The 27628-nt window shown below is 34.6% G+C and overlaps 1 protein-coding gene across 4 annotated transcripts in view; it reads left to right on the plus strand.

The window, feature by feature from the left end:
- Positions 1-27628, plus strand: part of PCDH9 (protocadherin 9) — a 993278-nt gene that overhangs the window by 320563 nt on the left and 645087 nt on the right. For 2 of the 4 annotated variants that reach the window (XM_062195310.1, XM_062195312.1), the window contains exon 2: positions 25655-25756. The exons of the other annotated variants lie outside the window; for them this stretch is intronic. In XM_062195310.1, the coding sequence (XP_062051294.1) occupies positions 25655-25756 (102 nt within the window). The remainder of the gene's footprint in view (positions 1-25654; positions 25757-27628) is intronic. 4 annotated transcript variants of the gene reach the window in all.

Consider the following 27628-nt stretch of genomic DNA (forward strand, 5'->3'; position numbering starts at 1 on the left):
GTAAAGCTGCCACCTGCAGTGCCAGCATCCCATATGGGTGCTGGTTTGAGTCCCATATGCTCCACTTCAGAGCCAGCTCTCTGTTATGGCCTGGGAAAGCAGCAAAAGATGGCCCAAGTCCTTGGGCCCCTGCACCTGTGTGGGAGACCTGGAAGAAGCTCCTGGCTCCTGGCTTTGGATCAGCATAGCTCTGGCCATTGTGGCCATCTGGGGAGTGAACCAACAGATATAAGAGTCCCCCTCTTTCTCTCTCTCTGCCTCTGCCTCTCTATATTTCTGCCTCTCAAATAAATAAATAAACCTTTAAAAATTGTTCCTCAAAAATATAAACAAGGGCTATAAACAACAATCAGATCTCATGATGTCAATATGACTCACATCCATTACTTTTTTTTTTTTTTGTACTCAATATATTATTTACCCCAAATCAGGAAAAACAAAACAAAACAAAACATGAAATTGCCTTTGTGGGACTGGCTTATTTTAACAAAGCATAATGGTCTCCATGTTGTTGCAATAGACAGGATTTCATTCTTTTCTATGGTAGTGTAGTTTTCCATTGTGTATATATACCACAATTTCTTTATCCAGTCATCAGTTGATGGACCTTTGTGTTTACTCCATATCGTAGCTATTGTGAATTGTGCTGCTATAAGCATAGGGGTACAGATAACTATTTCATATGCTGATTTCATTTCATTTGGATAAATTCCCAGGAGTGGGAAGGCTGGGTCACATGTTAGATCTGTTTTCAGATTTCTGAATAATCTCCATATTGTCTACCATAATGACTGTTCTAGTTTACATTCTCACCAACTGTGTATCTGGGTACCTCTTTCTCCATCTTTTCACCAGCATTTGTAATTTTTCTGTATTTGGATGGTAGTTATTTGAACTGGAGTGAGGTGAAACCTCATAGTGGTTTTTATGTTCATTTTCATGATACCTGGAGGTCCTGAGCATTTTTTCATGTGTCTCTTACCTATTTGTATTCCATCCTTTGAAAAATGCCTTTTATATCCTCAGTCCATTTTATAACTGTGTTGTTTGTTTTGTTGCTGTTGAGTTTCTTGAGCTCGTTATATGTCCTGGATATTAATCCATTATCAGACATACAGTTTCCATACGTTTTCTCCCATTCTGTTGCTTGCCTCTTCACTTTCTTCGTTATGCAGAAGTTTCTTAATTTGATATAATCCTATTGTCTATTTTTGCTTTTATTGCTTCTGGGTCTTATCCAAGAAGTCTTTGACTATGCCAATGTCTTGTAGCATTTCCCCTATGATTTCTTCTAGCAAATTGATGGATTCTTAGATTTAGATGTATGATCCACTGTGAGTTGATTTTTTTTAGGGTATAAGATAGGAGTCTTGTTTAGTATTTCTGCATGCAGAGATCCAATTTTCCTAACACTATTTATTGGAGGGATTAATTTTATCTCATTTTTCGAAGATTGGTTGGTTGTAGATACGTGGATTAATTTCTGGGGTTTCTTATCTGTTCCATTGGTATACATGTCTATTTTTCCTGCCAGTACCAGGCTGTTTTGATTATAACTGCCCCTTATTATGCATTGAAATCTGGTATTGTGGTGCCTCCAGCTTTGTTTCTATTGTTTAAGATTGATTTAGCTATTTAGGGTCTCTTGTGCTTCATTATGTATTTTAGGGTCATTTATCTTATATCTTAGAAGTATGTCATTGGAATTTTTGATTGGGAACACATTGAATCTGTATATTGCTTTGGATAGTACAGACATTTTGATGATATTAATTCCCTTAATCCGTGAACATGGAAGATTTTTCCATGTGTTTTGGTGTCTTTCGTTTTTTTTTTTTTCTTTTTTGTATGTGTAACTGCTACATTTGTTAATGTCTAAATACTTTTATATAAGTATTTACAATTTATTTTCAAAATATTCATGAAACTAATTATACATTTCCATATTTTCTTTGTTACTACTGGAAGATGAAATGTTTTAAACATTCTTTAAATTAATTCTTTAAATTAAGAGCTCTCCTACTACCCATAAGTACTAATAGTGCAAGTGTGCAAATATTTATATCTGAAAATAATAAAACTAAGGGAGAATACTTTGGAATGGAAAGATTTTACTATTTTGAAATCAGCACTACCTGAAATGATTAATCCTTTTTTTGTTTGTTTGTAAATAATGCTTTATCTGTGTGTGACTACAGTATGAGTATGAGATAATATAAACATATCTCAGAATGTAACCCTATCAATGTGATTTGATGAGAACTAAGAAGAGTGATTTACGAATTACATGAGATTTAAATGATGCATTATGTGTAAGAAACAAGTTAATTACTCACGGATTGGTGGCCCCAGTAGTTTTACAGGTAGTTACAGGTAGTTTTACAAATAATACAAATTAAAAATTTATATTGAATAAGGGCAAAACTGATCTGTGGTCAAATATGCTAAGAATAAAATAAAATGTATAAAAGGCTACCATTAAAATTATAAGATTTCAAAGTAACTCTCCTATTTCTCTAAAATCACTTTATTTTCTTGGCTTTATGTTTCCTGATTTAATTCTGAGTCAATATACATGTATGCTGTTAGAATTTGACTAAATATTGAAAACTCACTGCAAGAATTAGGTAAGGCAGGAGGACTCTCTAACATTTTAACATAGTTTATTAAATTCTATTAATATCTTAATTATTATATTTAATATGAAATTGGCAGCATTTTCATGAAACAGGCTACAGCTAATGAAATGGAAAGAATTATTGAATGAATTAATATTTTTTTCTTCATTCCTAAACCTTAGCCTCATTAATAAAGAGATAATTCAATGCTACTATTGCCAACATTTGAGCTCTGAAAATATACCAGAAAATTCACATTTGAGCTTTAAAACCAATTTGCTTTGTGACATTCAGGGAATTAACATCACTTTATGCCTCAGTTTCCTTGTCAGTTAAAATAAGGATGTTTCTTATACTCATTCTGTTAGGTGGTTGTGAGGATGAAAGAGTAATACTTATGAATGACTTTTAACTATATCTGACACATAGTAATTGATGTTATCTTTAATTATAGCTTTTTATTTTAATGTGGATATTACAATAGTACCAATTACATAAAACTCCATATGTTTGTTGTCTTAAGATGAACTCTTCATTATTTAATTTACAAAATTAAAATATTTGAATACAAAATTTTCAGAAATATCTCTGTTATGATTTATATATAACTTTTTATACAACTCAAAGATATACTTTTCTCATTTCACTTATTCTCCACAGTCAAGATTTGTACACATAATTAGCTATAAACATGTGCCAAATATACACAGCTCATGTGTATTAGCCTGGTGTAGCTTTTAATTCTTCGAATCTGTATGAATTATGCTCTTTCTCTCTTTTTAGGTAGTGAATATATAATAGTTGGTTATCCACTAGCTAGGTAGTTAATTTCTTCAAATTTTTGTGTTTTTTTAGTTATTTGTATCATGCTACGTTAACCATGTTTTATCCACAGGTTTTGACTTAAGCATGAATATTATCATATCTTGTATACTCTAATGATTAGATTACATATTAGATAAACTACAAAAGAGATAAAGAACACAATTTTATTTCTATTTGTTTCTATATTGAAGTATATAATGAGGTTTCTTAAATGTTGGGGAAAAAATCAATGAGTTACAAAAACGTAACCATGGCAGTAACAGCTAGTCTCAGTAACATTATGATTTTCCCAAGGAGAGTAGCAGGGAGATGCATTTTGATTGGTTATATCACCTAGAGGAAAACTGAACTGTGAAACTGAGAAGTACTGAATTTCCCATATCTAATAAAATAGTGGCAAATTAGAGTTATCTGCAGAAGTAGCAACAGGAACAGATTGTATTATACATCATCATATCATTGACAGACAATTACATTCAAAGCATTCCAGGCATGAGGCTGTGCAATGTTTGTTCACCAATGAAGTTATTCAAGCCAAACGCCCAGGAAAGGTATAAACATAAGGAAGTTACTTCTGGGTGAGTTGCTGGATTTAATTTCTCCTTTATGTTTCTTCTACCTAAGACTCCTGCAGAACCATGAAAACTAAAGATAAAAAAGGTGCCTTACAGAACTCCTTGAGTCAGCTCTCTTGGCCATTCAGAAACAATCCAGGTGTGTTATCATTCACTCTTTCCTAGAGAAGAGGGGGAAAGGCTAAATAAAAAGAAACAAAAAGAAAAATAAAATAAAAAGAAAGCAGAAAACAGTTATCCTGGAGTTGAAGAAGAAATAGCTGACATTTTAATTCCAAATCTGACACTATATTTATAGTTGAGTATATATGCTGAAATATTTGTGTAAAATATAAATTAACATTTTTAGAAGTCTGCATCATATTTAATTTTTTATATAATCATTTCATCCATACATACTCAATCACAAGGTTAACTGCCATTTAAATGAGAGGCATTTTCTGCTACTTGAAAACAAATTGAAGAGATGAAATGGTTATTCTTTCTAAAAGAAAAAGAAACATTGGCTTACTTGTTCAGGAGACAAGTTAAAGTAGTGTTCAGGGCAAGGTCGACAAAGTTTACTGAAACTTGTTTTATTCTCTCAGCAGTGATATGCACGGGGTGACATTTTGCCCATCCTACAAATAATTAGCTATGTGAAAACTGCTACTGATGAGTTAAATAAATTTGAGAAGTTTAAATAACTGTTGGAGTTATTATTCTGTGGATCATGTTGCATATTTTTCCAGCAGTTTTACTAACAACTCACATCATCCCCATTCTGCTTAAAATAGGAAGCATTCACATGACAGCCTGTCTTGTATTAAATTCTTTTCCATACATGGGGTCTTCATTTGAAGGAGGATACTCTGAAACATGAATAGTATATTTTAGTCTTTCCAATTCTTTCAGTGAGGTTTGAATACACACTTTACTCCTGGTGTACACAAAACATATTTGTGATGTGTATGTGTGTGTGTGTGTGTGTGAATCCTTGTGGCAAATTTTACATCTGTTAGGACTTTCACTGAAACTGGATTTGACTTTATATATTCTTGGTAAAATAAAAATTACTGAAGGGACCATATGCAATAAATATTACTCCTTATATTTTTGTCCACTGTATAAAGCAATATAAGTCTGCTCAATATGACTGAGTTCTATGCCTTATACAAAGAGCTATTTTGAATTTGATTTTAGTTTTTAAAAAAGTCCATTTCTTATATAAATACATTTTCTGCTTCCATAGTTACCATAATTAAAGGTAGTTAAGAATATTGATTTTTCAAATGCTACACAATATTATAAATTTTTCACTTTGAGAATACACCAATTATCTGAAAGTCTTTTGTCTGAAGTTTTCTTGTTTATCAGGGAATTCTCTAGTGCAGCTCTACTTTCTGATGTGGGATTATCTTTTGCAGATAAGACGTTTTTCAAGAGTAGCTAAGAATTTATGTCAGTTTGTTAAATATACGTTTTTGGTTTTTTTTTTTCATTTATTAAACTTTTATTTAATGAATACAAATTTCCAAAGTACAGCTTATGGGTTACAATGGCTTCCCCCCTCCCATAACTTCCCTCCCACCCGCAACCCTCCCCTTTCCCGCTCCCTCTCCCCTTCCATTCACATCAAGATTCATTTTCAATTCTCTTTATATACAGAAGATCAGTTTAGTATATATTAGGTAAAGATTTCAACAGTTTTTGGTTTTTACGCAAAGCGAAATGCAGTGTAAAGATTGATTGTCCTTCCTCAAAGAGAAAAACTACATTCCTAAATTCTAAGATTCACTCTAAGATTGCTTTGTGGCAATGATAGTCTTGAAGATTCTAAGGATAACCCTATAATCTGGCTTCAACATAATCTCAGAGGCATTCATATGAAGAGGCATTTTTAAAAGACTGATTGAAAATGTACAAACATTCAGGAGGCTTTTTGTTTTAGGATGCCTTTGATTTTGGAAAGGAGTTATTTATTGCTCAGAAAATTATGGCTCACTGGAAACAGGAATTCACTCAATAGAATTGATTCAGATCACAAAAATGTTACATAATTTTCAATATACCCGTGTTACATGAGTGCAGAAGGCTGCATAATTTTATATTACATGGGTTGAGGATTGAGGATTTGTGTTTGTTTTGGCTTCAACAATTGCCTGTAAAAAAGATGATGAATTGCGAGGTGTTACAGGCTTTAATTTTTTGATTGAATGGAGGGATTGTATTTATAGAAGGTCATTCACTCCTGTGGGGAAGGTTATTAATATAAGAAATTATGGGCTGAGGTAAACCACCTCAGTCAGACAGTGAAATTCATCATTCACGACTTGTTTAGGGACATGCAAAACACTCTGTAAATTGAGTGTCTCTCTTTCAAGGGGATTAATGCTACAGCTTGAGAATTTTCAGAGTTGTGATGAGAGTCTTGAGGATTAGTGACAACCAGAATAGAGTTAAGTTTTCCTTCATTTACCTGGAAGTCACATCCTTTTTTAGGTATCTTCTTTAAGTCCCGTTCTGCATATTTGGTTAGAAAATCCAGGAGCAAAAGTCCATCCAGTCCTATCATTTTTCAATAAAAGTTAAAAGCACACATCTTAAAATATGTGGGTTCACCAAGTCACGTCTCTTGCAAGGAAATGGTACAAGTGTTTTGATATCAAACATACATCCTTCTGAATGATATGCACCAATGTTCATCCTTGGAACAGTGTTCCAACAGTCAGAGAGAGCATCTTACTCAGGTTATTATGTAGCAACAGGCATATTACCAGTTATATGGTCATTTTCAAGAAGGGTAAGAACATTGAAAACATTGCTCTAATGTTTTATTTTGAATAATGAACACTATGCTAATTTAAAAAAAACTTAAAGATAAATAGTAAGAACTTATTATATATAATTTTGAATTCTAATATTAACAGAAACTGACTTTATATAGTACCTGATACTTTTAAATTTCTTTCACATCTAATCCTCTCATTGAGGCTCTTGGGCAATTTTCTTGGCAGGCAGCATAGAAATTATTATCCCCATAGGGAGATGAGGCTGGGGTGTTACTTCACTTACTTGGGATTTTAAAGTGAATTCATGGTGTTTTCCATTACAAAACTCCAAACACTTTGCCAACCATGCAACCTACCTGCACTAAATAATCCCAACTATTCAATTACTCCAATTAGCTCTAGCAAATCCATGCAGCTCTCGAAATGGCAATGTAATGTGTAGTTCCAGGGCAGAACTTGAAAATGCTGAATTTATTTCAAAATAAATTTAAGAGTCTACCACCTACCTGAAGCTGGGCACAACACAAGAGACAACAAGGAAGAAATTGACACATACACCTAATTATCAGATATATGAATGTTAAATAAGTTATAGTTGGTCTGCTAGCATGGAAAGAGGACTGAGTAAGGAAGATGGAGCCAATGACTTAGGCTTCCAAAAAGTCAGTTTTAAGATACCTGAAGCAATCCTAGTAAATATTTAATGCAAAAATATTTCGTTTTGGGGGATGCAACATAGAAGAATTATTTCTGTGGCAGAGAATTTGATGTTATCACTTATATGTATGTAAGAGACAACAGAAACTAGGGAATTTGGTGAGGTTTCCCAGAGAAATAATAAAGAGTGGGAAGATAAACTAACCGAGAATGTAGAGTTGATAACCACAAGTGTAAAGAGTATTTCCATGGTGAAAGAAAGTTTCAAAAATACTGAAACGACTAGAGATTTATAGGAATGGAGGTATTAGTTTTATGGAAGAAAAAGAGTATTGGCTTTCCAAGCATGATTTTTACCAAGGGTTAACAAAGTTGAAACATAATTGGAAAATAAGGAAGTTGAAAATAGAAGGTTCAGAACACACTTTCCATTGTGTATAATGAGGGAATATGTGACAAGAGTGTTGAAAATATCAGTGAGATTAAGTATAGGTATTGTTTTACCATATCTTTTACAAGTAACAAAATTGAATTGTCCTTTAGATTTAAATGCAATTTACATGTGGGTATATCTAGTAGTCTTATGATGATACAAGTGTACTTCAAAATATTCATGGAAAATGTATATTATGAAATGAATATATTGATCTATGAAATGTCTGCAACAAAATACTGATCTTTTAATTCTACATTCCATAAACCTTATGAAGTAACTTGTATGGAAATACCTGTTCATCCACTTGACTCCTGCACATATATTCTACTTCTCTGTTTATTTATTTTCTTAAAAATGATAAAATTGGTAGAAATTACTGCTGCAGTGATTACAAAAACCTAAAATGATACATTACTGAGCACTCACTTTCTTTTTGTCTTAGTAATACTGCATTTGAAAATCACTTCCCTTTTAGTTTTCTCGTCCTTATCAAAAGAAGAGTAATCAAGAGCTAAGTTTATCAAGAGTTAAAAAATAGTCTTAATATGTATACAATTACAAAAGTTGATGATGAAGACATTTTGTTTATGAGAAACACAGTAGCTAAATTACAATGGAGGGCTGGTGCTGTGGCATAGCGGGTAAAGCAGCTGCCTATAGTGCCAGCATCCTATATGGGCGCTAGTTCAAGTTTCAGCTGCTTCACTTCTGATCCAGCTCTCTGCCATGGCCTGGGAAAGCAGTAGAAGCTGGCCCAAGTCCTTGAGTGCCTGCACCTGCATGGGAGATCCAGAAGATGCTCCTGGCTTCAAATGGGCTCATCTCTTGCCAGGCCATCTGGGGAGTGAACCAGCAGATGTATGATTCTCTCTCTCGCTCTCACTCTCTCTCACTTGCTTGCTCACTCCCCGCCCACTCCCCGCCTCTGCCTCTCTGTAATTCTTTCAAATAAATAAATTCAAAAAATAAAGAAATTAAAGTGGAGATTTCCTGGATTCCAAAGAAATAAAATGAAGAACACTTGTATCATTACCTAAAACAATGTAATGTACTTACCTAAAGAACAGAGAATAAGAATGATGTAATCTCCACCCCCCACACACATACCCATACCTTTCTGAAAATATCTGTGACTTTCTCTGTATTTTTATCCTTGTACCATGTATGTGGTTCCTTCTGGGTCCATAAATAACCCAATCCTTCAATCTCAGATCACATCAGCAACTATGACTTTATTCCCTCTTAGTTTACATTTTCACAAAGGAACTACTATCTGAGCATGGCCATATAATCAGTTCAACAAGACATTGATCATCTTAGATTTTGCTTTCCTGGACATGAAACACACCTCTGTCTGCTGGCTGGTTCACTCCCCCAAAGAGCCTCAACAGTGAGGGCTGGACCAGACCAAAGCCAGTAGCCACAAACTTCTTTTGTGTTCCCCATGTGGGTGGTGGGGCCCAAGCACTTGGGCCATCTGCTGTTGCTTTTCCAGGTGCATTAGCAGGGATCAGGATCAGAAGTAGAGCAGCCAGGAATCCAACCGGTGGCCACATGGGCTGCTGGCCTTGCAAGTGGTGGCTTAAATCATTACGCCAAAACACTAGCCCCACAGTTTTCTTAAGGTGCCAGTTCTGAAGGGAGAGTGAATAAGTGAGAAATTGTACTATTCTATGTGTAGGGATTTCTCTCTAGGTGGGAATAATAGGATTGTATTTTACCACATATATAATGTTAAAATGAAACATAAACATGTGAATGAAAAATTTGAGAATTAGTCATAAAAATACAGAGAATTCTTATTCTGGAACATTTTACTAGGAGAATATTTATCTTTTCTTTCCTTCAATGATGATAAGAAGGAATCTTTCAGCAGACTGGCAGATACTACCTTATATACTCCAAGTGTGTTCTACTTCTTTTCCATTAATGTGCTTTACACCGAATTGCAAATGATAACTATCATAAAAACAAATAATGTGCCAATATGTTTATTTGACCCGAGCTCTTTTGAGATAATGTCTGAATTTTCACAAAGACCACAGTGATCAGTGTTTCTGATTATGACAATCAATAGTTAATTAATGGTTGTGTTTCAAAAAGGATTAAAATATTTTGAGAATATGGTGAATCATTTGGCTCAGGCTTTTCAAAGATGGGAAAAGTGAAAGAATCATTTTGGTCCTTACTATCATGTATCCATAAAATTTACTTCAGGCAATTGTTCCCTGCTTTCAGGATCAGACTTTCTTGAAGTCCTAGTTTCATTACAATTTGTTATAAAATGTACCCTTGTTTATACACAGAGAATAAATTGGACAAAAGTTGTTGCCTTGTCTAAGTTGATGCCAACATAAACCATCGACTGAGTGGGTAAATATTTCAACAACTGAAGTGTATATTTTATTAATTGGGAATCTATAGACAAAGTAGGCAATTGAAGGGAGAGAAAGTAGGTACTGACTTTATTGTCAAAGAAAACTTTCTTTGCATGTAGTTTCAGTGTAATGAGCACAGAAAGGAAGGTTTTGTTCTCTTGCTTGTGTACTTTCTGCAGCTTGTTTTAAAGTTAGTAAATGTTTGCTGAATGTACTCTTTATTAAGGATGTGTGTGTGGATGAGAGAGAGTGCAGGTTTGCCTTCCTTAGGCAAACTTCTTTGTGTGTTTAGCTATTTATTTTAATAAGACTGTGAACAAATTTCTCTGTTTCTCCATGGTTTAGAGAGCTTGCCAGGAAATAAGAATGGAAAGAATTTTCCATATTTTCAGACAATAGGAGCTGTGTAAATTATATTAAAGCACAAACTACAAGTTAGAGTGAAATTTGTCAGGACTTACTAATAATAAATTGTTAACAAAAAAAGAATACAAGTTGTATGGATAAATTACATAGACAGTTGGTATACTTCGCCTTATGTTTCTGGTTATATTCAAACGTATATTTATCAGAACATATCGCTTTAAAGTTCAGACCCTTCCTTTTAACTGATGTTCCCTAATAAATGATTGTCCCTTTCAACCTCACAGATTCTGAGCTTGAGATGTTTTGAGTTGAGCAAGGAAGGGTGTGTTTTATGACAATATTTGAATATTGAATTAAGCAATGGTTTCTTCAGATTTGGTTAAAAGTTTACTTCAGGAATAATTTTTTTTCCTCCTATCAAATTGAATGGTCATCTGAATTGGAAGAGCTAAAGACTAAATTCAGTCTATTGATGGGTTGCTGTCATTATCCTCTTGGGTGGCAATGATCTGGTTGTTGGGTTAAATATTAATGAGCCTAGTAAAAAGGTAACTTTAAACTCTGTAAAACTTTATTTAATGTGGTATTGAGGATGTCTCAACTCATTTTTGCCTGAATTAAGAGTCTTATCACATCCTAATCTTGTAAGTTAAGTGGAAAATCTTTAAAAAATAAAACTTGTAATAGACATGCTAATATAACAGTTATGCTATAATGGTATTAAAGATTAAGAGACAGTAATTAGACTACACAAACATACACGAACAATCTTCAAAAAGTTTATGAAAAATAGGCATGCACTTCAAAATATATATGAATGTTTCTATGTATAAACATATATTCAAAATATATATTCTCATATCCTAAAACTATTTCCTTGGGTTATGCATTTTCTTCATCTGGAAGTATATTACTGATATAAGTGCAGGTAATATTAAAAAAATGTTTTTCAAAATGATCTGTACGTATTGTTTGACCATGTTAAAATATTGTCTTCACCTCCCAATGCCATCTCACTAGTCCATTTGATCAATTTCTGTTCACAATTAATCATAATGATAGGACTAAGAATCAAAGGGATCACATAAACAAGACTAGTGTCTGAAAATACTAACCGATAGAACAAAAAAGGGAGAGAACGATCCAATATGGGAAGCGGGATACACAGCAGACTCATAGAATGGTGGATGTCCTAATCAGCACTCTGGCCTCAGAATCAGCCCTTAAGGCATTTGGATCTGGCTGAAAAGCCCATGAGAGTATTTCAGGCATGGAAAGCCAAGACACTGGAAAAAAAAATGACCTAAATGAAAGATCTCCGCAAGTGAGATCCCAGTGCAAAGAACAGATAATCAAAGAAGGAGGTACCTTTCTCTGAAGGGAGGAGAGAACTTCCACTTTGATTATGACCTTGTCTAAATATGATCAGAGTCAGTGAACTCAAAAGGCTTCCATAGCCTTGGCATCTCATGACAAGAGCCTAGGGGGATTACTGATGCCAGAAACAAGAGTGTCAATTTGTTAAGTCAACAACAGGAGTCACTGTGCACTTACTCCCCATGTAGGATCTCTGTCCTTAATGTGCTATACATTGTGATTTAATGCTATAACTAGTACTCCAACAGTATTTTTCACTTTGTGTTTCTGTATGGGTGCAAACTGTTGAAATCTTTACTTAATATATACTAAACTGATCTTCTGTATATAAAGAGCATTAGAAATGAATCTTGATGTGAATGGAAGGGGAGAGGGAGTGGGAAAGGGGAGGGTTGCGGGTGGGAGGGAAGTTATGGAGGGGGAAGCCATTGTAATCCATGAGCTCTACTTTGGAAATTTATATTCATTAAATAAAAGTTAAAAAAAATTCCTATTGATAAAAAAATGATCTGTATGTATTGTTTGACCATGTTAAAATATTGTCTTTACCTCCCAATCATAAAACTAATATGAGGTTAAATATTAATCCTAATTCAATTGGAGGAAATACATTTATTTTAACTACATTCTATGACAAATGTGTTATTCTCTGAAAAAGAGATATCAAGATCTGTTATTCTGTATTCTCCTGAAAGAAAAAAAAACATGGAGCCAAAAAGAAAGACACTATAAAAATGTTACTATTTACTCCTATTTTCTTCAGATTTTTTTCTTTTTACCATCTATTTTGCATATTCTAAAATAACAGTTACATATGTTTTGGAGTATACTTGGAACACACAGAGTTCATGGACATGAGCACCATTAATAGAGTGTCAACTTTTTCAAAACAATGATTATTTCTAATTTATATTCTTTGACCAAGTCATTAAAAGTATTTCAAAGAATGAAAGCTTTTATTTGGATTAATCTTCATACAAGTAAAAGCATTTAGTGTGTTTCTCTAGGAGATTATCACATCACGCAGTGTTTTGTCATTTTCCTATTCAGAAAAGAAGTGTTTCCTAGTTATGCTTTATTTTCATTAACATATTTTCAAAGTAGATGTTTTTCCCTGTAATCTATTTCTGTCTCATTTACATAACTTCCTTCACCAAGGGGATCATTTCATAAGGATAAATCAGAGAAATGTTAGTGTTCTAGGGAGTCATATAAGTGTTACAATTCTGTGACCCAAGGATGAAAAGAGAAACAATAAAGTGGTTGTGCTGAAGTTATATTAGTCTGTAGCTTGAATATAAATAAATAATTCAAAAGGCTGACTCTATTAGCAGTGACTGCATCTACAGATATGTGTGTGTTTGTTAAAGTACATATCTTCAGGGATCTTTTACTCAAAGCTATATGAAGAAAAAACATTTTTAAGATCTTGATTATGAGCATATTTTTCATGTGTCTTGGTATTGCTCATTAAAATACTTAATTATAATTAAAAATATATATTCACGGGTGAGCCTTTAGGCTAGCAGCTTAGACACTGGTTAGAATGCCTGTGTTTCACATCAGAGTACCTGGACTTGATTGTTAGCCTTGGCTCTTGACTCCAGCTTGTGCTCATGCAGCAGTTATGGCTCCAGTAATTTGGTTCCTGCCACCCCACTGGGAGACTCTAATGACTTCCTAGCTCAAGGGTTACGCCAGGCCAATCTCCAGGCCATTATGGATTATGAGTATTTGAAGAGTGAATCAGTGGATGGGCGATATCTCTTACTCTCTCCCCCCTCCGTCTTTCTGTCTCTCTTCCTTTCAAATAAATACAAACTTTAAAAACATTAAAAAGCACTCTTAAAGCCATTTAAACATTCACAACTAGATAGTTTGCAGACTTGCTAAAGAGTTCTCATCTAATATTATTGTGATTAGTTTGTGTAATTTGTTTCTGTTTATCTTAAAATAGAATAATTGAAGCAACAAACCATTTTTTTAGAAAGAAAGTAGAAGGACAGTCCATAAACATTAGACCATTTCAAATGTATCAGAAGGATTGGCTTCATCGGCTGTAACTGTAGCAGTGGTAAAAATTCAGCTTCCCTGCAGGCCCTTTTCAACTAAATTATTTACATCACTTTATAAAAGTAAAATTTAGAGACTCATATTAAAAAAATAATTTGGGATAACACGTCTAGTATCTTGCATGTATACTACATATTTGACCAGGAGAGGGACAGTAGATTCTTAAGAACAAACTCATCTTACAGATAAGAACACTGAAGCAGTAGAATGAAGTCAGGTGTTGTAGAACTGAGTTTCGTGTCCGATTTCCCCAATTGTCATGTCCCAGGTTATTGTGTAATAATCTTTTTATTACAAATCGTTTATTCCAAATGTATACATTTTATTCAAATGTAGATATTATACAACATGCATGAATTTAAAACCCAACATAGGAACACTAAACTTACAAAAACACATTTTAAATTATTCTAAAGATAAAGTTGCGTTTTCTTTTGTATTTATTTTAAAGGCTGAATGAGAGAGAAAGAGAAGGAGAGACAGATAGAGAAGTGTTCATCCACTGGTTCACTCCCCCAAATAGCATTAAAGACTGCTGCTGGTCCAGGCTGAACTTAGGAGCCAGAACTGCATCCTGATCTCCCATGTCAGTGACAGGGGCTCAAGTACGTGTGACATCTTTCACTGCTTCCCCAGGTGTATTAACAGGGAGCTGGATCGTTAAGCATAACAGTCAGAACTTAAACAGGTGCTCCAATATGAGATGTGCCAACATCACAAGCAGTGGTATGACCCACTGTGCCACAACACCAGCCCCATTTGGTTGGTTTCTAGTGGACAATAAAAAATTAGTATTCATGCATGCTTTCCCTCCATCTGTCTCTGTACCCCTTATCTCTTTTTGCTTATGCTATTACATAATATGTTGAAGTATCAGGGTCAGTTTTAGAAAGTTTTAAAGTAAGAGAAGCATAATAAACTACTGATTTTGTTTAACAATTTTGTCTTGGAAAGACAATATTTAAATAACTGGCATAGCTTTGAATTTTAAATTCGCTTTAAAACACTCTGGGTTTGAATTTGAATTTATTACTTGATTTCTCTGGCTGAAGATTGACTTGCAGGCCGTTTAAAGACTGGCAGATAGACAGCCAAATAATATTATTTAAAGGTCTAACTTTGGAAAATATTTTTTCATGATATAAAGTCACAATCATACTATTTGTAATAAAATTCAATATAGTTTTCTTATTTCTCTACCACAGATACTTGAAAATATAATTAGTATACTTCTCAGTGAAAATATTTTTTCAGAAATATTTTATCCTAAATGCAAGATGGTTTGTGTTAGCTAATACATATATTTACTTATTTAGTTTATGATTTATATATAGCACATTTATAAATGTATTAATAAATATATTTAGGTAATTGTATAATTATTATTTTAAGATTATATACTTCATCACAGTATTATACTGAGTATAATATTAATGAAATTAGTTCTGCTTAACAAATACATCATTGATACAATAATATGGAATTATCTACATAAAACATTCATTCATAAGCACAATGTGCTCGCATGTGTTCACACATGTAAGTACAATTCACAAATTCTTGCCTTTGCATAAAAGAAAAATATTTGCCTTATGGAAAATCTATTAATGTATCCATGGACTCACTTCCATTATTGGCTCATTTGTGCATCTTATGCCAGTTAATAGAATATGCTATAACATGTTTTCTAATAAGTTAGATGGGTTTTAATATTTTTTAAATTTCAAAGGCAGAGAGAGAGAGAGAAAGCAAACTTGAATTCTCTACTTCACTCTCCCAAATGCCCACAATTGTCAAGGTTGAGCCATAGCAGATGCTGAATGCCAGGAACTTGACATAGAAGTGCTGCAGAACTCCCTGAACTGTATCTGTTTGCTTCCTGCAGAAAGCCAATCACCGGCATCAGAGTGGTGGAAGAAAGAAGGTGTTTTTTTCAGAGTGTAGAGCAAAGAGCTGAGCAGCTTCCCTTTAATTTCCAAGTTCCTTGAGAGGTTTGGGTAAAGGTCCTTACAAATTGAAGTTGGGCTGAGAGGTGCATGTTCACATCATGTCCAAGTTCCTGGCTGGTCAACAGTGCTTCAGGCCTTTCTTTGATTAATAAGTGACATGGCATTCATTGGACAATTTTGATGCTGTCCAAGTGGACTTCGGTCAGTCTGCAGGTACATGCGTTTCGTATCTACTTTCTGCCTTGAATCCAAAATTTCTTGAAACAAAGTTTTCATGTCGATACCAGCCATGATAGCATTATCTATTGGAGAAGAAAATGGCTTAATGAGTCTAGTGTTACATCTCTGGAGGACCAACTGTTCCACTCCTTGAATTCAGTGAGTTAATTTTGGTAAGTGGTTGACTTGCTATGAAAAGGCAGGGAAAGGACACTTTAAGCAAAAGGGAGCTGGGGGGAAGGCTAGGAGACTAGAGCCTGATAGTATCTAAAATCCTCATTCAAAGCATTCTATAGAGGGTTAGTTTCAAACTTGGTCCAGCTTACCCACATGGGTGGTTGAAACCCAGTTACTTTATCCATCCTTGCTGCTTCCTGGAGTTTGCATTGGTAGGAAGTTAGTGTCAGGAGCATGCCACCCAACCCCAGTACTTGAAATGAAGGACATGGACATCATAACAACCATGCTAAATGTCTGGTGCATCAATTGATTTTAGAACTATGAATCTGACACTTTTTCAGAACTTCTTAGAAATTTTAACCAACTCCAAAAAAAGAATGCATTGACAGCAATGTTGTCATGGATTAATTACTCATATGAAAATGGAATGTACTAGTGGTAGGAAGAATTCCCTGAATTCTTTCAATTCAACCCAGAAGATTAACCAAAAGTATTCATTTTAAATTCTTAGTGAACATTTTATAATAGGACTGTGCTCATTTTTTTTTTTTTGGAATTTGAAAATATTTTTAATCAATCTATTATTAGAGGAAATTTAAGTTTTAGCTTTTAATTTAATGATAAATGAAAAAATTCCTGAGAATTTTATGACTATCAACAGTAAAATAATATTAAATGCTTCATAAAACAACTGTCTTGAATATAATCCTTGTTAACCCTACTACTGAAAATGCCTGTTATTGCTTGAAATGAATTTGGGCAGGAGTTATTGTCTCATTTTATGTGTCTTGGAAGTTCCAAAGTCCTGCATTGACTGCATTCATTTATTTAAAATGCAGAATTAAGTTGCAGTGTGCAAAGCCAACTGACGTTAATAGAGCTTTGCTCAAGCAATATAACATGTAATCCCTTCGTAATTTAAAACCTTTCAATGCATTACTGCTCTTGTGAAATGGCTTTAGAGTAAGGTAATAATACAAGGAGGGGGAGAAACCAATGGAAAAACTGTGAAGTGTAGAACATTAGTGTTTGAGGTATACTTTTGAGGACAGTTTATTTCAATATGCATACCCATTGCAACTGGTGAAAAGAATTGCATGAAAGTCTAATATAGCATTCATGAACCATTAAAAGTGTCATAACATACATTGAAGCTGCTACGATTTGTGCTCCTCACCCTGGTAATTTTTCATTGTTCTTCCTTGGTGAGTAATGACCTGAAATTGCATCCAGTTTATCTATATTAAGTTATAGAGGTTGGTAGTAGTTGCTTATAAAGGAATTTATAGCTGGATGTGGAGAAATATATGAACTTACTCTGTATTTATTTACTTAGAATTTCATTCACCTTCCCAGAACTGGCACCCCACACCTCTACCTAGAACATTCTTTGGCACATGCAATGTCTAGTTCTCAGGGATTTGCTCTGCTATTGTACATTTAGAGGGAAACTACCAAGTAACTTTGACATAGAGAAATACAGTTTAATTTTTGATCAAATTACCACAAATTGTACAAGAATGCAAAACTCTGCTTCTGTTTCCCTGATTTTCATTAAATATTTTCCTGAAGAAAAAAATGACAAAATCCAACCTAATGTAGTCCTCTCAAAAGCTGAAAATTTATTTTTGGAATGGATTCTATCTAGTTTCAGCTCTGTATCTTTGTTTTTGCATCTGTCGATAGTCTCTTACGAAAAACCTCCTTGAAAGCCCTACATAGAAAATCAACAGAACACACAACCTTAGGAAATGGACAATAGACAAAACTGCAAAACTTTTTTTATAACAACCAAAATATTTAAGTCAAAAGATCACTCTGAAATACCACTTAAGTAATAACACACAGAGAGAAACCTATTTCTTGGTTACGGTACATGGCACCTCTACATTCTCCTAAATTTTTAGAATTGTTTGAAAAATGTCAGTCAGTCCATAATAAAGACTGTTATATTTTGAAATGGTGTATAAAAGAAAAATTTCTAAACAATGAAAAAAATAAATTGCTTCATCTGGTACTTCAGGTTAAACAACTCACTGGATTTCTTCAGTCTTTCTGTTCACATTTATATATTTTGCCCAGTCCTTTTTGACTTAGACTTAAGGTTTTTCTTGCACGTAGAGGTGTCTTTATATCTTACCTGTTCTGAAGTACCTCAGCTCCATTTAATGTACGATCAAGTAGTAAACTTGGGTAAATATTATACTATTGCTTTCAATGTGGCCCACTTGCAACAGCAATGTAAACAATAAGAAACGTATTTTTGTTCTGTTCATTACACTTGATCACAGGGAACTGTAATTGAGGAAGCCAACTAGTCTGCTTAATGGCCTATGCCAAAAGACAACACAAAATCTTCTTTTGTGTTATATAAATCCCCTGAATAATAGTGAACTTCTCATTGTTCATTGAGTGGTAGTGACTACCTCCATTTGGCTAATCTCTGCAAACCTGGGTTAAAAGTTGACTTCCTGGAACAGAGAGGAAAGGAAGCACTTCTGAGAAGGGGGGGGGGGGGCTTTGAGACACAAAGAAGGGAGAAAAGCTGGTGTTTCTAGTAAAGAAGGTCTAACAGGGGAATTGGGAGAGTGGTGGAAGAGAATGCAGGAAGTGAGGGAGAGTTTCGGCAGGTTCCAGGGAGCACTGGAGCAGATTTCAGGCAGCTTGCCTAGGAGAAGACTTGGAGTCTGCTGCCCCCAAAGAATAAAGAAGGTGGAATTTGCAAAGTCCATTATTTGGGGACACATGGTAATGCCCAGAAGATGAACAAGAACTAATTTATTCATTTATATACAGTGAAAAAATTCATTTATCCAGCTAATTAGCATATCACTAAGATGAAATTGCTTCTTGCTTTGAGTTGTTACTAAGTATTCGGTTGGAGGAACAAAACATAATGACTAAACCCACTGCTTTGTTTAATGTTCCCAAAATATGAATTATCACCTGTGACACTGATATACCATTTTTTGGCAATAACCTTTGTGACACAAATTGTAGGTCATGGTAATAGATTTTGCAATGAATTTATCTATTGGGGGTAAACACACAAACACACTTACACATACAAGGGACACAAATAATTTATAACTCAGAGTTGCAAGCCAAACAAAGTAGTTGAATATAAATGACTATAAAAATCTCATATTTATTCATTTTTACTCTAGTGGTGCTTCAGGCAGCGTGCTCTATTCTAGATAGAAATTGTCAGCAAGAGGAGCTTGCAATATCTTGGTGTGAAAGAAAGCAAATTTATTTATTTGAAATAAAAGATTTATTTATTTGAAAGACAGAGTTTTATTTATATATATATACATGCATATATATATATATATATATATATAGAGAGAGAGAGAGAGAGAGAGAGAGAGGAAGAGAGAGAGAGAGAGAGATCCCATCTACTGGCTCACTCTCCAGATATCCTCAACAGCTGGAGCTGTGCCAATCCAAAGCTAGGAGCCACAAACTCTTTTGTGTCCCCCATATGGGTACAGAGTCCCAAGTATTAGGACCATTTTTCACTGCTTTCTTAGGAGCATTAGCAAAGAGCTGGATCAGAAGAGCAGCAGCCAGGACTGGCGCCCACATGGGATGCCATGCCACAGGCGGCAGCTTTATAGAACCTGTCCCTATTTTTTATATTTTAAATATTTATTTATTTACTTATTTATTCATATGAAAGGCAGAGAGATAGAGTGAAGAGAAGGGAGAAAGAGATCTTCTATTTGCTGGCCCACAAAATCCATGGCTTCCCAAGGCGGGGCAGGGACTCAAGTCCATAGTTGTCATCTACTGCCTTCCTGGGTACATTAGCAGGAAGCTGAATAGGAAGGAGGTAGCCAGAAGTTGAATCAGCCCTCCTAAATGGGAAGTGAGAATTTCAAACTGCAGCTTAATCCACTGCACCGCAATAAGCACCCCTATTTTTATTTTAAATCAAAATATATGAATCCCAGCATGAATAAGGATGCATTCAATGAAGACAGGTAAGCATGTTAGTTTTTTTTTTTTTCTAATCATGAGTAAAGTTACCTGTAAAGAAAGCCAATAGAGTATCATGCTTAGAAAACATTACAATGACTATGGATCCAGGCTAGAGGCTACCTGATCAGATACAGAATAAGCTTCAAGACATTGAATGATGACAACCAATTTTCAAAAATAAGGAGAAGTTATACTATGGATCATTCAAAGTAGGAATTTTATCAGTTCCTATAAATATTTATAGAAATGTGTGCTTTGATATAACTGAATCATAGAAATGTTCAAAGAATACATTTCTTGTCTACTTGTCAATAGCTAATTGTTTCTATGTTCGTCTGAGGGTATTTTAGAGTCAGGAGCCATTTGGTGTGTTTATATTTGACTCCTGATAAATACAACCAGATAAAATGTTTGTTGGGAAATTACTGAAGACCACTTCTCTCTAGTCCTTCAATTTCACCAGCAGCCTAAACATTTAAATGATTCCAGAGTAGCATGTCAAGACAAAAGAAAACTATCAGCGTATCATAACTAGGCAGGCTAGTGACATGAGCATGTGAAGCAGAGGGAGGGTTTGGCTGTGTTAATTACAGAATTGCGAATTGACCTCAGAATTACTAATGTGAAAACCGTTGGTGATACTGGTGGAGCACTTTCAGTGGAAATGTGGTGACAAGAATCTGATACATGTGGATTCTGGACAGGAGTGATGCAGAGAAGTTGAAAACTCTAAGTACAAGCTATTTCATTAATGTGAATTACTTAACTATTAGAGTTTTCATGTCCAAAAATTTAGGAATGTGTTACAAGTCTTCATGAGAGGAATTCTTAGTTTATTAAAACAAGTAGAAATCACATTTTATGTGGGACTTTTCAACAAATGGAATTGTTATTTAGTAAAATGTATAGCACAAAATACAAGGCTACCGCCTCCATAAAGATTGTAGAGAATATAACAGCACAACTGATTTTTAGCAAACAGCCTTGATTTTGTAAGAAGATAGGTGGAGTAATAGAATAATAGTACACATGTTGCTCCTGTGTTAGAGCTGTGAGGTAAATGGAAAGCAACCCCTTTTAACAACAACAACAACAAAAATAGCTGCTTCTTATTTATGATTATGTGATCTTTCATCAAGCTTTTGTTGCTTTTGCCATTGATATTTTGCTCTTGATATCATGGCTATGAAGTGCTTTCTTAGGAATTTGTGTCAAAAATGAAAGAGCTAAAGCACCTGATTTTGTGGTAAGATTGAGTAGATACTTCTATAGGTAGTGAATAGCAATTTTCCAAGGAACTACAATGGGCGTTTTGGGAAGCAAGATTTATCCACATGTTCAAATAAAGACTATTGATTGTAGGTAATAGAAAACATCAAATGGGTTTTAAAATACAAAACAAATGTATTTGCTGTGATTTCTATTGAATTTGATTGCTGTTATTGAGCTCTCAACCACTCAGTCATGATTTGCGTATGTACCCTGCATTATTAAATCTGATTTTGCAAATCCAACTTAACCATAATTCATTGTATATTTATTCATATTAAATTTGGAAAATATTAAAAATTTTTTGTTGAGAGAAATCTTGATATTTTGAAAATAACCTCTCCTTTTCAGTCCCCAACTCTCCCTGAAGTAGAAACATGTTAAGAAGGATCATAGTTAACAAATTGCTTTTCCCTTAAGAATGATTTTCCTTAAAATTTTGGCTATTTATAATATTTGAGCTCAAAATATTATTTACAGTTCTATCCTTTTCTTTTTTGTCTTTGACTCACGGATGTGTAATTCCCATAGGCGATCTACACTCTAACACTAAAAAAGTTCTGGAAAGTGAGGAAGTGACAGTGAGTTACATGTTTCCTTTGATGCCATTCACTGTCCTGTAAACAGGTTGCTCCATAATGAGACACTGGAGACTCCTACGGAGGGAAGTTTGCTTGGTGAAAGGATTTGCCTGAATGTCACAGTCATGTTACAAACAAACTCGTATTGCTTATGCTATGTATTTCCTTGGGAAGATTGAGAGAAGACATGATATTTAGAGTTCACACTTAGCAATGACACTATGTATAAAGTACCTATCCTATTATTTCATTTTTATTAAGTCCAATCCTAAAACTTATAATTGGTTCTACTGTTGAACTGAAACCACTAATAACAACATCTTTCTATTCTCAAATCAGTCCTCACGTTTCTCATGATTGAACTGCTATTGAGAATTTGTATGTCTTTGTATATATAGTTCCTTCTGTTGAACATATGCTAACCATGGTACCTCCTCAGTCTGTCTCTCAATACTCATCAAACTTAAAAGTGTAATAATTCTCTCGTCTGTCCCTAAACAACCTCTGCATACATTTTCACATATCATGATGAATATTTATTTCCATGTCTGGATCAACCGCTGTTTTCTTATCTGTTAAAGGATTGTCTTTTCTATTCATCTATAGAGATTTCTTGTGGGTAATACATGCATTCTTATATGTTACAATGTAAAGCATTATACACATATAATGTTTGTCAGGTTCATAGGAACTACATCTGTTAAAAAAAAAACACAAAACATGACAGGCTAAATAAAAAATACATGCTGAGGAAGAATATATCATATCAATAAAAGAGCAAGGCCAAAATTCTCTACAGTGTGCTGATGGCCAAAGAAGTTTAATATATATATATATATATACACACACACACACACTATATGTGTGTGTGTTTGTATGAGCTGTAATCCTACTGACATAAGATGGACCTTAGTCATGGACATTTAAAAATTTTTAAATTTCTAGTTATTTATTTTTGCTTTTTTATTTGAGAGGTGGAAAAACAGAGAAAAAGAGACAGAAATCTTCCATCCACTGATTCGCTCCCCAAATGTCATCAACCAAGGCAAGGCTGAGTCAGGAACTTCATCCACGTCTATATGTGGGTAGCAAGGATCCAAGTACTTGAGCCATCATTTGTTGCCTGTCCAGGGTGCACATGAGCAGGATCTTGCTTTGGGAGTGCAAACCAAGACTTGAACTAGGCACTCTAATACTGAATGTGGATGTTCCAAATGAGATCTTAACCATTGCAGCAAACTCTAGTTCCTGACATTTTCAATAGTGCTCCCATCCCCGTGACTGTAATACACAGCAGGATGGGAAACACAGCTGGGCCTCAGAGATTTAGGAAATGTTTCTTAAAAAGAAAAAGTGTATATTTTAAAATATATGTTTTATATTTTAAAATATATTTTAAAATCATCTCTTGATGATTAATATTTTAAAAATATTAATATTTTAAAAATATTAATCATCAAGAGACTAGAAAGAGGCATTGAATAATTACAATGTCTAGGAACATCACAGATGAAAATAATTGTTTTAATTCCTAACCTGTTTTTTTGGTTTTGTTTTTGTGTTCTGTGTGTGTGTTTTGTTTTTCTAAAAAGATAAGGAAACTGCTGTGGAGAAGTATCAAAGAAAGGCTATGGCAGTTAACCATGAAGTTGTTCAAATTTAGAAAGAACTGCTGAGAAAGCAACACTTTACAAACTACAGATAACAGAAATTTAGACTGGTAGCAGATATTAAAATGGCAATCACCAGAGTGGACAATGTGGCAAAGCTGGTTAAGCCACCACTTGGTACGCCCACATCATATCAGAGACTGGTGCCAGTCCCAGGGACTCTGCATTCCTTCAAGCTCTTAGCTAATGCCTCTAGGAAATAGAAGATGATCACTCAGGTTGAATCATGCCACTCACATGGTATAGTTCCAGGTTCCTGGATTTGGTCGGTCCATCCTTGACTATTTTGGTCATCTGGAGAGTGAACCAATGGATGAAAGACCTCTCTGCCTCTCACCATTTCTATCATTCTGCTTTTCAGATAAATAATTCTTAAAAAAAAAAAAGTCACCATACCTTGAATTACACATAAAGTGTCCCTAAGAGGAGATGTTAAACAGGGTTCAAATTAGTTATTTGTAGAAAAGACAGGCATAAAATATTTTTTTTCATTCTTAAAGGTTGATCATATGGCTAGTTAAAGGTCACGCCTTCCTACTTGTCATGTACATATGTCTCTGAAACAATTATCTTTAAAATATAATGCCACTGTCCTATAATATGTTTAAATATATGAAATAGTGTGCTTAAATTGAAAATATGGTGAATTTAATATGCTAAAATTGAAAACTCATTAATTTGTTAGCATTAACATCTTGACAATACCATCCAAACAGATTTTTCCTTCATCTGGGGACAGTAACATTTCAGTATAAATAAAAAAACATGACCTTCTAGTTTGAAAAAAAATTCCTTCCTAATATCATAAAACTGTCTGTAAATATTATAGTCTAATGGAAGAAGAAAGAAAATATGTCCATAATGAACTTCCTCTGGAAGTATTACAGTAGCTTCTTGTTAAATAGAAAACTTAGAAACTAAAATTCATGCTTAATAAGTGCCTGAGTAGCAAATATTATAAACATTCTTTGCTCTGAATCTTAGAGATTTAGGAAAGAAGGAATCGAAGAAATGGAAGTGATGAGGGAAATGGAAAACGGACACTATTTTTAAGGAGAAAGAGGCTATTCATAACTTAGTATCTTATGTTCTACAATTTATATTCATTGCCAAGCGAATTATTTTCATTCATCTGTATTCAAAAATATCTTCCATATAGTACAGACATAATGAACTAATATTTTTGGACAGAAATCTTTTCATTTTTTTCCTATTTCAAATGCAAAACTCATATGGCAGTTCATATGGCAGATAAGGATGTAGGGAATAGTACCAGAAAACCAGATAGTAGGGCAAGCTTGAGAAAAAATTTTGCCTCAATATCCTCACCAGTAAGTGCAGATAATAATAATGTCTGTCACAATTCTATGGTGTATATTGAACCTGAAAACCTTAAATAATACCTCACCCCAACAGTAACTCCTTGAAAGTTTTAGCTACTAGCGTAATAAGTATAATAAGTAAACATTCCTTACAAAAAGAAGAGACAATGGTAAAATAAGGCTATATTTATTTAATTTTAGTAGAAACATGTTAACAATTTATCCTGGGAAATTTAAAAATATTTTTGGTAAAGGCTCAATATTAATGCACATGTCTATGAGTATAGACCCTTGTTAGCCCAAATGGTATTACTTTTACTGGGCTCTTATTAACAAGCCATATCTCTCAATAGACACTCTGAATGTGGAGTAGTTTGTCACAATTATTTGGTAATCTCTTTCAGTGTAACTCACACAGCAAAAGTGACAATATTCCTGTCACTCCTCAGAAATGTCCCAGCTCTGCCGGTTTCCACATTCAGGAGAATGAAGAAAGCCATTATGAGGTATGCCCTATCACCGAACAATTTCATTTTCATCATGATTTTAAATATTCTATGATAACTATTTTAAATATTTTCTTTGCCAACCTCTTTTATAGTCACATTTTAATACCAGTGCTTTTTGAAATAACTTTAAGTTAGCAATTTTAGAACAAGAATCCAACAATAATCTTTTTCATCTTGATTAATGGTCCAACTATTAAACATGATGTTCATGATTGAATAAAAGTGTGGATTTTTACCTCTTATTGGAGAAAATAATGACAGCTTTTTTTAAATTCTTTTTGTTATTCTAAAAGATATGCAAATTTATGTTGGCTGGTTGCTTTTCTTCACCCTCAATATTCAAGGAAGATTAAAAAAATCTGCAAAATATGAACTGGTTACATTGAAATTTTCACTAATAATTTCTTCTGTTTACTATTTTTATTGTTTGATTTTTTTTTATTTCCCTGTATTTTTGCACTTCAAAGAAATAATTACTTTCCTTTAAAAACAATGAGTTCAACTATAATAAAGTATAGGAAATCTATTTTTTTTATTTGTCTTGCAGTGCCAATTATTCCACCAAGGCTGGATGCAGAAATACATTACCTATTTTAATTGGGTTAAATAACACATATAACATACCATCTTAATTATTTTTTATATGCACAGTTCTGTACTGTTAAGTATATTCACATTGGTGGCAATTAAAAGTTCTGCATTATTAAGGAATTATATTTTAAAATTAACTCATATTAAGGTGTTGCTGTGGATTCATTTCTGAGAAGAAGAGCGAGGTGGGGGCAAGAGGAGCAGAGTCACCACACAGACCCTGGGAGTCAGGTGAAAGCAGGCCTGAGGCAAGCAGCCTGCAGACTCCTTTATTTCAGTAGCTACAGCTGCTTATATAGCTAAGGCAGCCAATCCGGTCAAGCGGCAGTCTATGCCCTAACCAATCACAGCCTGTTGCCAGGCAGTTTCCAAAGCCATCCAATCACAGCCTGTTACCAGTCAGGCTCTGTTGCCAGGCAGTCCCTGAAACCATCTAATCCCAGCCTGTTGTCAATCAGGCTTTGTTGTCATGTGGTTTCTGAAGCCATCCAATCACAGCCTGTTGTCAGTCAGGCTCTGTTGCCGTGTGGTTTCCGAAGTCATCAATCATAACCTGTTGCTAGGCAGTTTCTGTTGCCTGCGGCCATCTTGGCATGACCTTCTCATTCTACCACATTTCCCCCTTTTCGTTTATTTTTGAGCAACGGGAGGCATGATTCTTGGCCATACATACCATTGTTGACCCCATTTCCATGTGGTCTCCGTATGTGGCTGTGCCTATCTTAGGTTGTCCCCCAGAGGATCTTACCTATCATTAACTAACCAGTGCTCAAAATGGGAGACCACAGGAGTGCTTGCTCAGATGGGGGTAGGAATGAGGAACAGTGGTAATCAGGAATGGCATGACCACATGTAGGCTGTGGGCCATTTGAGTGGCTGACCATAGCTAGTGGGGTATAAAACAGTAGCAGATGTGGCTATGGGCAGTTTCTTGGGGTAGGGGGATAGTGCAAGTGCGTCTGCTAACAAGGCGGACTCTCAGTCTTGTTCAGTTGGTTCTGGTTGGCTGTCAGTTGCAGGCTTGATGTTTGGCTGGTACCCAAATGGGCTATTCCGCATTCTCTGGAAAGACACAAGCATATCCTCGACCAATGGCTAGCAAAAGCCTTTTTACAGGCGTTGGAATCCAGGGCCTGAATTCTGCATCTGCTACTACATTAATGGCAAACGTGCAGGTGCGATAGGATCTATTAGCTGCCCTGAGAGCCTGGGGTGCCTAGGAACTGCCACAAATGTGAGGATCTTCATTGGGTGTGGATGGGATGACCTCTCATGGGT

This window comes from Lepus europaeus, chromosome 6, assembly GCF_033115175.1.
Source record: "Lepus europaeus isolate LE1 chromosome 6, mLepTim1.pri, whole genome shotgun sequence".
In the NCBI taxonomy this organism is placed as follows: domain Eukaryota; kingdom Metazoa; phylum Chordata; class Mammalia; order Lagomorpha; family Leporidae; genus Lepus; species Lepus europaeus.